The 13,596-nt window shown below is 36.0% G+C and overlaps 2 protein-coding genes across 2 annotated transcripts; one reads left to right on the top strand and one right to left on the bottom strand.

The window, feature by feature from the left end:
- Window positions 1-373: 373 nt before the first annotated feature.
- Window positions 374-3,984, top strand: LOC140817001 (protein REVEILLE 6-like). Its single transcript, XM_073176552.1, has 8 exons — window positions 374-673; window positions 1,270-1,327; window positions 1,776-1,899; window positions 1,985-2,161; window positions 2,255-2,338; window positions 2,836-2,945; window positions 3,270-3,329; window positions 3,591-3,984. Exons 1-8 carry the CDS (start codon window positions 456-458, stop codon window positions 3,687-3,689), a joined length of 930 nt encoding a protein of 309 aa, XP_073032653.1. The 5' UTR covers window positions 374-455; the 3' UTR covers window positions 3,690-3,984.
- A 353-nt stretch (window positions 3,985-4,337) lies between these two features.
- On the bottom strand, window positions 4,338-8,471 carry LOC140816860 (uncharacterized). The gene is made up of 8 exons (XM_073176341.1): window positions 8,227-8,471; window positions 7,960-8,064; window positions 7,461-7,636; window positions 6,875-7,005; window positions 6,317-6,464; window positions 6,061-6,227; window positions 4,732-5,691; window positions 4,338-4,623 (listed from the first exon to the last, which is right to left on the bottom strand). The coding sequence occupies exons 1-7, from the start codon at window positions 8,304-8,306 to the stop codon at window positions 4,987-4,989; spliced, it is 1,512 nt and encodes a 503-aa protein (XP_073032442.1). The 5' UTR covers window positions 8,307-8,471; the 3' UTR covers window positions 4,338-4,623; window positions 4,732-4,986.
- Window positions 8,472-13,596: the final 5,125 nt, after the last annotated feature.

The raw sequence follows: 13,596 nt of genomic DNA, 5'->3' as shown, positions 1-13,596 counted from the left end.
ACTAAGTAATTTTTTCAAGTTAATATTTTAATAATGATTTTATTATTTTGATTTCTTTTAAAAATGCTATTGTGGGTGAGATGATTTGGAAAAGAGAATTTGATATTTGTCAAAATTTATTTATCATTAATAAATCTCTATAATATTATATAGATAGATGTGATATATTTACTAATATAAATAAGAGTAGATTTCTTGTTAGACGGTCTCACAAATCTTTATCTGTAAGACAGCTCAACTATATCGATATTCATAATAAAAAATAATATTTTTAACATAAAAAAAATATTTTTTAACGAAGATTCGTCTCTCGCATAAATTTTTATCAATAAATAAATCGAAAAATCATATATTTGCATCAAAGTACAATAGTCAAGTGTTGTTTATTTGTGCCGTAATTCGAATCTAACTACGACCGAACTACTGTTTCATATCAGCTGAGGAGAACCCGGCGCATGTTATCACTCACCACAAACCCACCAGATAGCTTCCCCTTGGATCCGGCGGCGATGGCCTTGCCGAATCTCGGCTCCTTCTCTTCTCCCGGGATCTCCAATGCCATATGTTCGCCCGACGACCCAAATAAGAAGATCCGAAAGCCCTACACCATCACCAAGTCGCGCGAGAGCTGGACGGAGCCGGAGCACGACAAGTTTCTGGAGGCACTACACCTGTAAGTTTGGAGGTTCAAAATTCCCTTTTTCACTTCAAAGTTCCGTAATTTATTGTTCTAAATATGAAATTAGGGTTTTTATTTGTGTGGTGTTTGCCGAGAGATGAGGGATGAGGTCTCCTTATTTGGATTAGTTCGAGTTGAAGGCTGCGGTTTGTGCGGTTGCATTAGGGTTTATGAGTTGTGCAGTGTGTTTTTGAATTGGAATCACCTGTGGTTTGAATTATATTTATTTTTCGTACGACGGTGCAACATTTTAGAGATTACATGAGTTCAAATGAAGTAGTTTCTCAGCTAAATTACCGAGTATATTGTTGATTCAACTAGTTATTTTGACGTCGAGGAAGGTTCATCGATCTGGTGACTTGCTCAATTTCTTTGAATGAAAAATTGTATACTTGTGGGCATTTCTGGATGCAAGATTAATTGTTATGGAAAACAATGATTGGATTTTATATGTTACTATCTCTAAGGTTGTGAGTTGCTTCATTACACTGTCACTGTCTATTGCACGATGTTTTTAGTTATTAAACTGTTCTCGTTTTTTTACCTTCGTGGTGCAATTATCGGATTATGTTTGTTTTTGCTGATAACAGTTTTGATCGTGATTGGAAGAAGATTGAAGCATTTATTGGATCAAAGACAGTCATTCAGGTTATTTCTTATCTTCAGCTAGCCTATATACTCCACAGCTCCATTTGATCGTTTTGTAATGCAAATAGTCAATGCATTATTGTCCCCATTGCTTCTATATTCTTCCTGGACTATTTTTGAGAAGTTTTTGGTGTGAAGGAAACTTATTTCCTTGATTGTTTGAGGGTCGAGAAAAGTTTTTGTTTTTATGCAAGTACGTCCTTGCTAGGTTTAATAGGAAAATTAACCTTTTATTTTCCGCTGCCGAAATTCATTTTTGTTTTATAGGTTATACTGCCACTGGTTTTTCGCATGTTTTGCCATATTGAGTCCAAGATTTCTGCGTTCGTCGTCGAAATTTTTTTTTTAACATAGTTATGGCTAATATAGTAATATTTTGTGACATTGGACTTTAAAAACAAAATATTTCTGTCACTGTATATATGAGATGGTTTATAACTTTTTGTAGATTCGTAGCCATGCACAGAAGTATTTTCTGAAAGTTCAAAAGAGTGGAACAAGTGAACATTTGCCTCCACCTCGGCCAAAAAGGAAAGCTGCCCATCCCTATCCGCAGAAAGCTTCTAAAATTGGTATGATTTTCTGCTCAACTGTGAATTGTGAATGCTGGAAGCTGGGAAGTATTATAGCTTAAAAATTGGCTTGATATATTTTTAGCAACGGCGGTCACGCAAGCAGTGTCAGCTTTCCAATCATCCCCTGCTGTTCCCGATCCTGGATTTGGAAGGAGGCCCAATTCTTCACCGTTATTCATGCATTCTGATGCTGCAGCATCCAACCATAACTGGACAGACAATGCTGTGCACACTACCAGTTTGTCACATGCAACTAGAGGTCCATTATTTTTTGTTGCTTATATGAAAAGTTATTTTATTGCTTTAGCGTAATAGTATCGGTGGAGAGGTTCAAATATCTGTTGTGTTACAGATGATGTAAAATTTGCTACACAGTCACTGCCCAGTAATTACTATTGCAGCAGCAATGAGAGCACTCCACGTACAAGGCCAACAGGTGAGGCGACAGAAAATATTGATATAAACTGCGAATGAATGATGATGTCTATGTTGTATTGGGTTTTTGTTTCTTTATACATCGACCGAATCTATCTTGGTTATTTCTTGAATATCTCGTGAAATTCATTTACTTTTTTAAGTTGATGGTAAATATTGCTCTTAAATTCTTGCACTGCCCGATGTCTAAGTCATTATTATTTCCTGGATACCAAAGTACACTGTTTCCTTTATAGATGGATTGCTTTCTGGTAGCGATTATCCACTGTTTCGTCTGATATTCCTCACCATTGTCTGTGTCATGCATTCTGCTTTTCCTTTGAACTTGTTCTTTTTTACTAATAATAGGTCTCCGAGCTTTTCATGATCATGTCCGTCATATCTGAATATGATCAATAACTGATTGATTAAATGGGATCCATTGACCCAGTGGTATCGATACCATCTTTAAACTGATGCCTTCAGTTGCTTATTACCTTTTAATTCTGTCTTATGCAGTTCTTCCTGATTTTGCTCAAGTATACAGCTTCATAGGAAGTGTCTTTGATCCAAATGTGACGGACCAATTGCAGGAATTGAAGAAAATGGACCCAATTGATGTTGAGACAGTATGATATCATTTTTACCCAATTGAAGTTATTATTTTGATAAGTGAATGTAAAAAATTCCATATAAATATGTCGTCCATATGCATTTAAAATGTTTCAAAGAAGTCGTGAGGGACACTGTAGATGGAATCAGGAAGAGAGAATTGAATTTATTAAATTCTCAATGTTCATTTTGCTTAGTATGATAACATATTTACAACTCAGTTCATTCCCTCGCTCTGTCCGATAGATAATACTATCATCTTTGTCAAATATTTCAAAATCAATGCTTTAGTTTTTTTGTGAATGCACTAGCATCTTACAATCCCTTGGAATCTTGAGCAGGTGTTATTGTTGATGAAAAATCTATCCATCAATCTGGCCAGTCCTGATTTCGAGGATCATGTAAGTGCTAATTTAGCATTTGGTTCAGCACAAGTTTATCATGCAGTCTCTCCTTCCTATTTCCCTATACTTGCATATGCATCTTCCATCTCTATTATTTGCACTGTCTTTTTTTGGTTTCTTTTATCAATTAATCTTCAACGCATAAGATGTACATGCAATGTTTGCCATTAATTTGTCTCCATCTTTCCTTGAAGGCATGTATTAAGGTGTAATGAGCTGGTGATATTTTTTACTCACAATATCATTTTACTATTGCAGAGAAGGTTACTTTCATCATACGAGATCGACTCGGAGAAAGATAGTGCTTATGATGTAATTGATCACATCCTTGGTAGTGAATCTGAGGATGCCACGTAATTTATGATGGTATTGGTGTGCGTATGCTCCTTTGGTCATTTTAGAAGTGTGGTGCACCATGGATCCATCAGTGCATGAATGGTACATTCATCTTAATTGGATGTCAACTCTCTTTAATGACAGGATAGGGGCAAGCTTTTGGAGCCTCCCCACTCCGTAGAAAAGTTGTCAATATTGTGTATTTGTTTGTATTGTTTCTCGTCACAAGTTTTGTATCTCTACTATGTATTTAATGGTTATGTATATATTGTAGCGTACATATAAATTATTTGTCTATAAATGCAAATTTTGCCTTGGTACTGTAGTTAAATTGATGTGTTCAATTAGTTTGATTGTACTAACAGGCAAGTTTCAAGAAAATAGGCGACATTCTACATCTCCTTCCCTGGGTTGCGATTTTATTGCCTATAGCCTCAAGGCAGCTGGGATAAATAATTGTCGTGGATGTCATTGTAAAGTTCACGCATAGCGGTTTTTCAGTCGCTACCCAGATAGCAGTATCTTGAGGAAGTATCCAAGATTCTTATTATTTTCCGGATATAGGGAGTCATTTTAATTATTTTCTTAAATCAAGTTTTTCAAAACCAAATCCTTTGATACAGATATATCGCAAGTGCAAACCATCCTTAATATCATGCAGCAGAAATGTCGACGCATACAAACACATTATTGTAAGTTCTCCCTATACATTTCAGTTTCCGAATCTTCGATCTATGAGCTTAATGTGTTTTAAACCTTTAGCTGTATATACTCCTAATATTCAGAATCAAGATACGTAGGACCGAGTAAGGAGATTACTTAGCAAAAACAGCAACGAAACGCCAATCATTGTTGTAGATGACGTTCTACCGCCTGGTTGTGTTCTTGAATATGGAATACTACAGCAGAATTTGTCAGCATAGCATGCTAGATGCCTTTTGATCATCGAATCCACCTGTAACAGCACGATCTGATCAAACGGATCGGGTGAAGAATCTAAGTTCACAATGCATTGATGACATGGAAGATGCTTGACGATCTCAAATCAACAAATATTATATACCTGAAAGTTATTATCCAAAGCCCCGAAAGGTTGCTTTATCTGAAGAGTTCCACACATACGGTCGCTTTATCTGATTATGTTGCTGTGGACAGATATACGGTTGCTGTGAGTAATGTACGTCAGAGTCATTAGCTTTTGGTTTTGTTAGAGCGGTTCCGTGGAATGACGTTGGACCAGCATTAGAGCAAGTATGGTGATATGGACTAGGTGGTAAATATCGGGTGATGGTTGGGGTGGTTAATGGATGGTGAAAATTCACTCGATCATTCCTAGATGGAAATATGGCATTTTTGAATGGAGCATATCATGTGATTGATGTTGCAGAGAATGTAGCTCCCCCCAGGTAACCAATCTTGGGGCGTCAAGAAACGGTTGAACTTTAAAACTGTGTTTTAGAGAATTTAGAGCTTCTGGATTTTTTGTGATCTTGGCCGCCAAATGTGATGTTGATGAATCATATTCCCCACAATTACAGTTAATTGAAGATGTTGGGAGAGGAGGAAATATGAAATCATCGTTTGTGATCAAGGTGTCTTCATCTGGCAAATTGATTTCAGCACCTGAACTGGCTTCTTCATCTGAATTGTACAAAATATTGAAGTCCAAATTTTCTGGTGAATGGTTTTCAATTTTTGAATTTGATATGTGATCATAGAGTCGCTCCAGTTGGAGAATTTGTGATATTTCAGCCCATTCATCATCAGAGGGGCATTTTTCATCCTTGATTATTCCCAACTCAACATTGTCTCCCCCTCCTTCATTTGTCCAGGAGGCTTCACATTCACCAAGAATCGAATTTAAGTAAATTTCTACATCTGAGAAAGGAAATTCATACTCAGTGTCATCTTCTGTTGTGCAACGGACTAAATCTCCTTGGTTATTCTCTATTGTGGAGAAACATGGTTTCATAAAGACTTCCATTCCATGTTCTGAACAATAATCCAGAAGTTGTGGTGTCTTCTGCATTGATCATGAAAGAGGGAATGGTACATCATCATAACGAGCGATGAAATAGCATAATGCCTCACATTCTTGGTTTAATTTCTACACCTTTTACACCAATCTATTGTGATAGATCAGTAACAATGTATTTCTCGAAGGAGCGAATGCACTGACAAAAAAATGGCTGATTATATGATAGTATAAGGGAGAGAAAGTAAAGAATAAAGCAACACCTTGGAGTGTTCCTTTACCTAAGTAAAAGACCTGCTATCAGTAATGTTTCTGAAACCTACACTATATTATAACCACAAAGATATATAACACAAATAAGGAATCTAATAAAGCAAAAAAGCCAGAGACTTGATCCAAAAGAGGAAGTATGAGTACCTCAATAAGATTTGTAGGGCAACCACTATTAGTTTGCAAAAGACTGGGGGGAGGATTATTTGGCGGTGCTGTAGAGCGTCGGTTGCTGGAATCTGTAACACTAAAACTCCCCCTAATTTGGGTAGCGCCAGATCCTTTGCTGCTATTTTCTTGAGCAACACAAGCTTCTAGAAAATTAAAAGCAACATCAGAAATTTCCACAAATCCCATAAATCTGTCAAAGGTTACTTTTGCTTAAGCATGTTCTCAACCTTACCGGTCTTATCCAGCACAAAATTATCAGCAGTTGCAGTCTCACATTGCTCAACGGTCACTGACCACAATTTCTCCAGGAAGGGTTCCTTCTTTTTTGCCAAATCAATTTCCCCAAGTGAAGCATTAGAGTGAAATTTCACATTATCAATCTGTTCAGCCAAAATGATCTCAAGCTTGTCTCAACATTATATGTATCATGGAGCTCACATCCATGTTTATTTAAACGGAAATTCAGTAAAAAGTGCCCCCCCCCCCCACCAACCCCTCAACCCAGAACAATATGCATATATGCTGGGGATATGATATCTGGAAATTTTTAAAAATAACCAACTTAATCCTTCTGATTACGACTAAATACAGTGGCAGCAAAACTTTATGTTCGAGGTTCTTAAATCTTTTGCAGGCATTTCCTTTCTTAAGCAGTTAGGGCCAGAGAAAGCATTTTCCAAATTGTATGTCAGGCCCAAAAGGGTACAGCGACAGGGACAGAACTCGATGGTATCAGGATTAGTTGAACAAATAGAGGCTACTAAGAAAGCTTCAGAAAAAAATACCAGACCTTGAGACAATGCGGAGGGCGGTAAGGGTTGCCACTCTTTCGAAGTTGAAATTGGTCACATTTAGGGGCCAAACTTCCAGCCTGATATCCACTTTGTCCGAGTGAAGGCTGAAATGTGGCACCTCTCTTCTCTGTGACACAGATTAGATAAATTACGTGATCTATGCTATCAGAAACCCATAAGAGAAGGTAGCTTCCAAACCATGCTGAACAATATAACAGTTAGGTAGGTATCCAAACGACTGCTTTGATTATGCAATTGTCAAACATTACAAGCAAGACTTATTTATAGAATCATATTAATTGTTGAAAGAAATATGTTTCTTAACACTAGGCCTTGGTGACTTTTTGGTTCTTCTACAATAAACATGAGCAGCCTGGGCCAAATAGATTCAGATACTAGAATTCGTGGCACACATCGTACAACAACATGTTTATCATTAAATCATGAAAATATCTACCATTCCTCGAGAAATATCCAGAAAACCTGGTAAAAAAATTAACAGTTCTACAGATACTATTACGGGACATGAAAGTTCTACTATTTGAAAACTGTTCTTGCAGGTGATGACAAATAATTGCTGACCTGAAGGGAAAGTTATTTGCGATTGACTCCCTTTACTAAGAACGAATGACCGACAATCCCACCTTTCAGCTGGTAAATTAAAATTCCATCTCTTGGACGGCAACGGACACCAGAGTGATGGATTGCTAGATCTCCTTTTGCCTTCTATTTTATCCTCAGATGCACCATCTAGTTCACTACTTCAAATGAGCGTCAAATTAGGAATCATCAAATAACACAGCCACTACATTTCTAACACAACTCCGGCGTCAACTACGAACACTGCTACAAAGTCTGAATTCATAATCGTTCAGATAAACGCTAACTACTCCTGTGAAGTTATGAAATAAATGAATAAATAAAACATAAAAAGAAGACCATGGAGCCTAGCTAGCGATACATAGTATACAGTTAAACAAACAAAAAAAATTTCAGCTCAATGCTGGATCCTTAGCATAAATCAGGTCTTTTACTCTAACCTCTGGATCCCAAACAACACCATAGAAGGAGTTTCACTTACCGCAAAGTTAACAGATCAAAATCTGGAGGTAATTTGCCGCGAAACTCCGCATCGCAAAATTCCAAAAGAAATGCTCTCGTATACTTATTATTCGACTGTTTGAACCTGCACGGTCAACAATATAACATCTCCGTCCGTAGAATGTCGGCAAAATTAACCAAATCACAAACTAAGCTGCACGCATGAACTCAATACAACGTCATAATGCAAAAAATTTCAAGCATTGCCAACACCGTTAAACTACAACCAATTGGCGATAGAAATTACACTGGAAACTGCTCCGAACTCTGCTCCAACCCCGGAGTCTCCAACTCCGGTAAACTTCGGTCTTCAGTTTCTTCGCTCATCTCACGGAGCTCGTTTACGCTTTGGAAAAATCGAAAGTGTGACTAAAATTTCGTAGCGCGCAGATTTGTGGTGGAAATAGTTGTGAAATGGAGTTCAAACACTAGGTTTGATCGTAGCGTTTTGAGGAAGAAATAGTGATGTAGAAAGTAACCGCATGCACCCTGTGATAGTCAGTCTGAAGGTCTGAGTGAAGTTTCACACTTTCTTAGCGCATACTCAAATTTTTACAAAAAAAATTTCGAGACGATCGTACTATATGAGACGATTTTTTTATTTAGGTCATAATAAAAAAACTTTATGCTAGAAATATTATTTTTTATGGTAGGATTGACATATATCACAAATAAAGATTTGTAAGATCGTTTCGTAAGAGATCTACTCAATATTTTGTGAACTCTTATCTCCACGTCATTAGGGATGTAAATGAACCAAACCGTTTGCGAGCTATTCGAAGCTCGGCTCGATAAAAAGTTCGTTTGTTAATCATATCAAACCAAGGTCAAACTCTACTTTGAGTTCGAAAATTTAATCAAACCAAGCTCAAGCCTCAGGATATTCGGCTCGTGAGCTCGCAAACATGTTTGATAAGAGGCTCACGAGCTCGACTCGTTTAGGTGGCTCGCAAACATGATTTTGGAATGTTCAATAATATATTGATTTATGTTTTTTAGCACTTATTTGTGTCGTTTTGGTTATTTATGAATAAATTTACATTTTTATGTCTGATTTAAAATTAGTTTATTTTAATTTTTAACAAGCTCGATTCAAACTCAAACTCGAGCTCAATTATATGTTTATCGAGCTCGAAAACGAGACGAGCTCAAGACAGGCTTGTTAAACATGCTAAACGAGCTATTAATGAATCAAGCTCGAGACTGGCTTGATTAACATGCTAAACGAACTTTTAACGAGTCGAGCTCGAGTTTTTCTCGAGCTCAGTAATTTCAATAAAAACCAAGCTCGAGCCTGATAATAGAAGCTCGAATCGAGCTCGAGCCTCAAACAATCTTAAACAAACCAAACTCAAGTCCGATACTGTTTGGTTTGGTTTGGATTGTTTACATCCCTACACGTCATAAATCAAATACTGCATTTACATTTATAACCTTCACTGTCATTTTATTAATATTTATGTATATTTCCATTAAAATAAATTGATTGTACATTTTATTTTTTTATCTTTACCTTAATATTGAATTTATATATATATACAAACTTTATTATTAAACTTAAAAAATAGTTCAACATAGCAATACGAAATTATATATATTACGAAATGAGACGAAATAATTTATAAATTATTCATTCACTCTCAAATAATGATAAATTTTTATGATGTTGCAGGAGGATCACGAATAATGTTTCGCTAGGATCCGAACTTGCATGACTGCTCGTTGTGTCTTCGGGGAATGTTGTCTGTGTTAGATTCTACAGGATCTCGAGACATTGTGAAATAAATGAAGCGTTCGGTGTAGAGTTTTTTTTTGTGGTAAAAAAGATTGGTGTTGAGGTTAAAATGAGTCATAGAAAAATGATGTATTTATTGAATTTTTCTAAAAAACAAAATGGTTGCAACGGGTAAATTAACTAACAGACAAAATTTGAAGCTACGTTCATTTACCAAATTGAAGGAATGGTCGTTTACCAACGAGTTAAACAAATTTAAAAAAGAAAAGCTGAGCTTGCAGCATGGTGGCTGCAAGTAGCCACCCGCTGAACGCACGATGCAGCTCACGCTACCTGCTCCAGTTTTTAATTTTTAATTTTTTATTTTTAAAAAGAGAAAATCCAGACACTCAGTGGAGATTTCTTAAATTATTAAATGAAATTAAAATAATAATACTGTGAAAATTATACTTATTTTTTAAAAAATATGTCAAATATTCACAATTGTTGAAAATATATGACAAATTAGTTCTCGAGATCTCGTCTTAAATTTGAGATGTTGTACAGAGGAAATAATGTTTTTCTATCACCACGATTCGAACATCGACATCTTCCAATAAGTGTCACTGATCCAGACGCAGGTTTTGAAATTACCCTGAGCCTGAAATCACAAATAAGATCGTTAGGAAGGGGCCAGGGGGTGTCCTGGCGTAGCTCCTCCGACGCTCAAGTTAGAGACTGAGGATATATGGAGAGGGGCAGCTAAGGGTGCTGCTGCAAACAATGTAGTGAATGAATTAACTGAACACTCAAACCTGGTATTTATAGGAGAATACATGGACTCTTTATTGTTTTGTCTTCCATTTGGGCTAGAGATGGACCAAGGGTAGTGGGCCCATCCATGTGGTATCACCAGTCTCCCCCTCCCGAGTCGAACTGAATCGTAGATTCAAAGTTCGATTAGTTGTGTTGTCCTTGGTTTATCGGCGACGAGGACGTACCGTACTAGAAAAATTTATTTCGTTTGCCGTTAACGAATGATGTTCACTGCTGCGAAAATTACGGGGGTCAACTTGCTCAGTCAGGTTACGCTCTTCAGAAATAATCATTCGCAAGGGTGATGGCTTGCAGCATGGATGGCTGCAACTAGTAGCCACCCGCTGAAGTTCGGTCGACCTTACCCCTGTGGACAGTGCCGATCCAACGGCTCGGATTTTTCCGAGTCAATTTTTTTTTTTTTTTTACATGGAGGTGTAGAGTGATCCGGGCCGTTCATTGCCCGTGCAGACAACAGGATGAAACAAACCCCCGCGGAACGCACGATGCAGCTCACGCTACTTGCTCCAGTTTTTAATTTTTAATTTTTAAAAAGGGAAAGTCCGGACACTCAGTGGACATTTCTTAAATTATTAAATGAAATTAAAATAATAATACTATGAAAATTATGCTTATTTTTTTAATATATGTCAAATATTCACAATTGTTGAAAATATACGACAACTTAGTTCTCGAGATCTAGTCTTAAATTTGAGATGTTGTAAAAGGGAAATAGTGTTTTTCTATCACCACGATTCGAACATCGACATCTTCCATGATCGATTTAGGATTTGTGCCACTTTATTGTATGGGTGATGGCAGCTAATAATTTTTCTCAGAGTTTCTAAATCACTTAATTGTAGTTTCCTAATTCGTTGCATGAGTTATCAATGAATCATTGTGTTGGAGCGGCATTTTAATTAGACCCAAAAATAAATAAGCCCAAATCCAAGGAAAAGAATGAGGACATCAATAATTTAAATTAATTTGATTAAGTTAAAAGACATGCAAACAGGAGGAGATAGGGATGACAACTTTCTCCACGGGTTTGGGGCTCCGTAGGGAAAACCCGAAATGGGGATGGGGATCCCCGATTTTTTCGGGTTCGAGTTCAAGTTTGGAGATTTTTTTAAATCCCCGATGTAATTCGGGGCGGGTATAGGAGTACTATACTCATCCCCGAAATCTCCGAACCCGCCCGGAAAATAATATCAATAATAAAATATTCGTATGATTAATATTAATAATATAATAATCATATTATTTTTTAAAATATTAATAATCTTATTATTATTAATATTGATATTGATATTAATATTAATATTGTCTCTAATAATAATAGATAATAATAACTTTTGGTTTAGAAAATCTCCGAATTCGTCGTAATCTTGCCATATTAATATTTTTGAAACGGTGATGAGAAGTTGATCCCCGAAGTTTCGGGTTTGGAGATTTTCCGAACCCGAAAAAACAGGGATCGGGGCGAGTATGGGGGTGTGAATGGAATTCGGGGATGGGGATGGTAATGGCAAACCCGCCCTCGCCCCAGCCCATTGCCATCCCTAGGAGGAGATATTGGAGTAGATAGAGGAGATTATGGGATAATGGAGAAAACTGACAGCAGCCAGAAGAAAAGAATCGGCCGACACAAGAAAAAAAACACAATTCTACGCACAAAAATCTGCAAAATCTTTCGTTTAATTTTCAGTCTTCAAGCATTAGTTTTCAAGCTTTTCAGTAGCTGTTCTAGAATTTTAGGTCTTTATCGTTTTAGATTTCAGCAATAATTTATTATATTTTTCATGTTTTGATGAATTTCTACGGTTTTTGTAAATTCAAAATTATGTTAGGGATTTATTTCCATCAATTTCCAATAGTTTTCTTCATTTTTGGCATTGCATTTTTTGTTTCAGGAGACTAGAACTGATGGTCGAATTTATAATTCACGTCGCTCGAATTGTTAAAAGGCTGATTTTATTATTTTTCGCACAAGTTGGTGCAACTTCGCACCTGACACGCCCGCAAATATCAATATTGTGCAAACACTATGAGTTATAAACGAGTAATTTACTATTGTGACTAAATCTGAACATGATTCGTTTTTTATAGAGCGTTCGATTTGGTGAAGTAGGTTGAATATTATAACAATAATTATGAGTTTCATATCTCTTACCAACACTCTCATGTGAGTTTGTCGCATAGGGTTTGCCTAATGAATTTTGCTGTCTAATGTAATTTACATGTTACCGTGTTATCTCAAAATTTATCTAGCGAACACCGAAAAGTAACGATTGCAAGTTCCATCGTAATTTTAAAAAAAAAACTCTGAATATTATTTGATTTGAGAACATATATTAAAAATCTAATTTTTTATTTTTTTTAAATGAATAGAGTTCTAAGTCTTGTTTCGAATAAAATATAGACAAAAACTTGTGTGAGACGGTCTTACGGGTCATATTTGTGAGACGGATATATTATTTGGGTCATCCATGAAAAAGTATTAATTTTTAGGCTAATAGTATTATTTTTTATTGTGAATATAGTTAGGATTGACCCGTCTCATAGATTAAGATCCGTGAGACGGTCTCACATGAGACTCACTCTAAAATATAACCTAATATTGCGTTTGGATCGGAAACTTTAGATTTAATATAATATTTGAAAGAAGAATTTGAAATTACTTCATATTATAATAAATTTAAATTTAATTTCAATGGCTCAAAAAAAATATCTGGCTAATTTGAAACATAAAATACTTGGTTTATAGTTGTGATTTTTGTTTACCGCGAATGAAAAAACAAAATCGAGAAAAAATGTATATCCAAATTAAATAAGGCAACATGATTTTTTGTCAATTGAATTTTACCGTAAGATTATTAAATAAATAATTTTAATTGCTTCTATAGAAATATGAATTTAAAAGGAAATCTCTTTATTTATTTCTGATAATTGAAAACAAGTTGATTAAAATTAATTCAATTCATAATAGATGGATTAAGTGGGCAAGCATTTGTCGGTCGTTTCATTGGGCCTCATTTGGGCTTTTCACCGGGCTCATATAAAGCCCATCAGTTAATTAACCCAAAT

The sequence above is a fragment of the Primulina eburnea genome, chromosome 16, assembly GCF_022965805.1.
Source record: "Primulina eburnea isolate SZY01 chromosome 16, ASM2296580v1, whole genome shotgun sequence".
Taxonomy (NCBI): domain Eukaryota; kingdom Viridiplantae; phylum Streptophyta; class Magnoliopsida; order Lamiales; family Gesneriaceae; genus Primulina; species Primulina eburnea.
Note: the sequence above shows the minus strand (reverse complement) of the source record. Positions and strands in the feature narration are given on the sequence as shown.

Excerpts from the sequence above, each read along its gene's own strand:
- LOC140817001 (XM_073176552.1), top strand. The coding sequence starts at position 456 with ATGTTATCACTCACCACAAACCCACCAGATAGCTTCCCCTTGGATCCG. Across the intron at positions 1,900-1,984 it reads GCAGAAAGCTTCTAAAATTG|CAACGGCGGTCACGCAAGCA; the intron begins GTATGATTTTCT and ends ATATATTTTTAG. Across the intron at positions 3,330-3,590 it reads GTCCTGATTTCGAGGATCAT|AGAAGGTTACTTTCATCATA; the intron begins GTAAGTGCTAAT and ends TTACTATTGCAG.
- LOC140816860 (XM_073176341.1), bottom strand. The coding sequence starts at position 8,306 with ATGAGCGAAGAAACTGAAGACCGAAGTTTACCGGAGTTGGAGACTCCG. Across the intron at positions 7,006-7,460 it reads GCAAATAACTTTCCCTTCAG|AGAAGAGAGGTGCCACATTT; the intron begins GTCAGCAATTAT and ends TCTGTGTCACAG. Across the intron at positions 6,228-6,316 it reads TTTTGTGCTGGATAAGACCG|AAGCTTGTGTTGCTCAAGAA; the intron begins GTAAGGTTGAGA and ends TTAATTTTCTAG.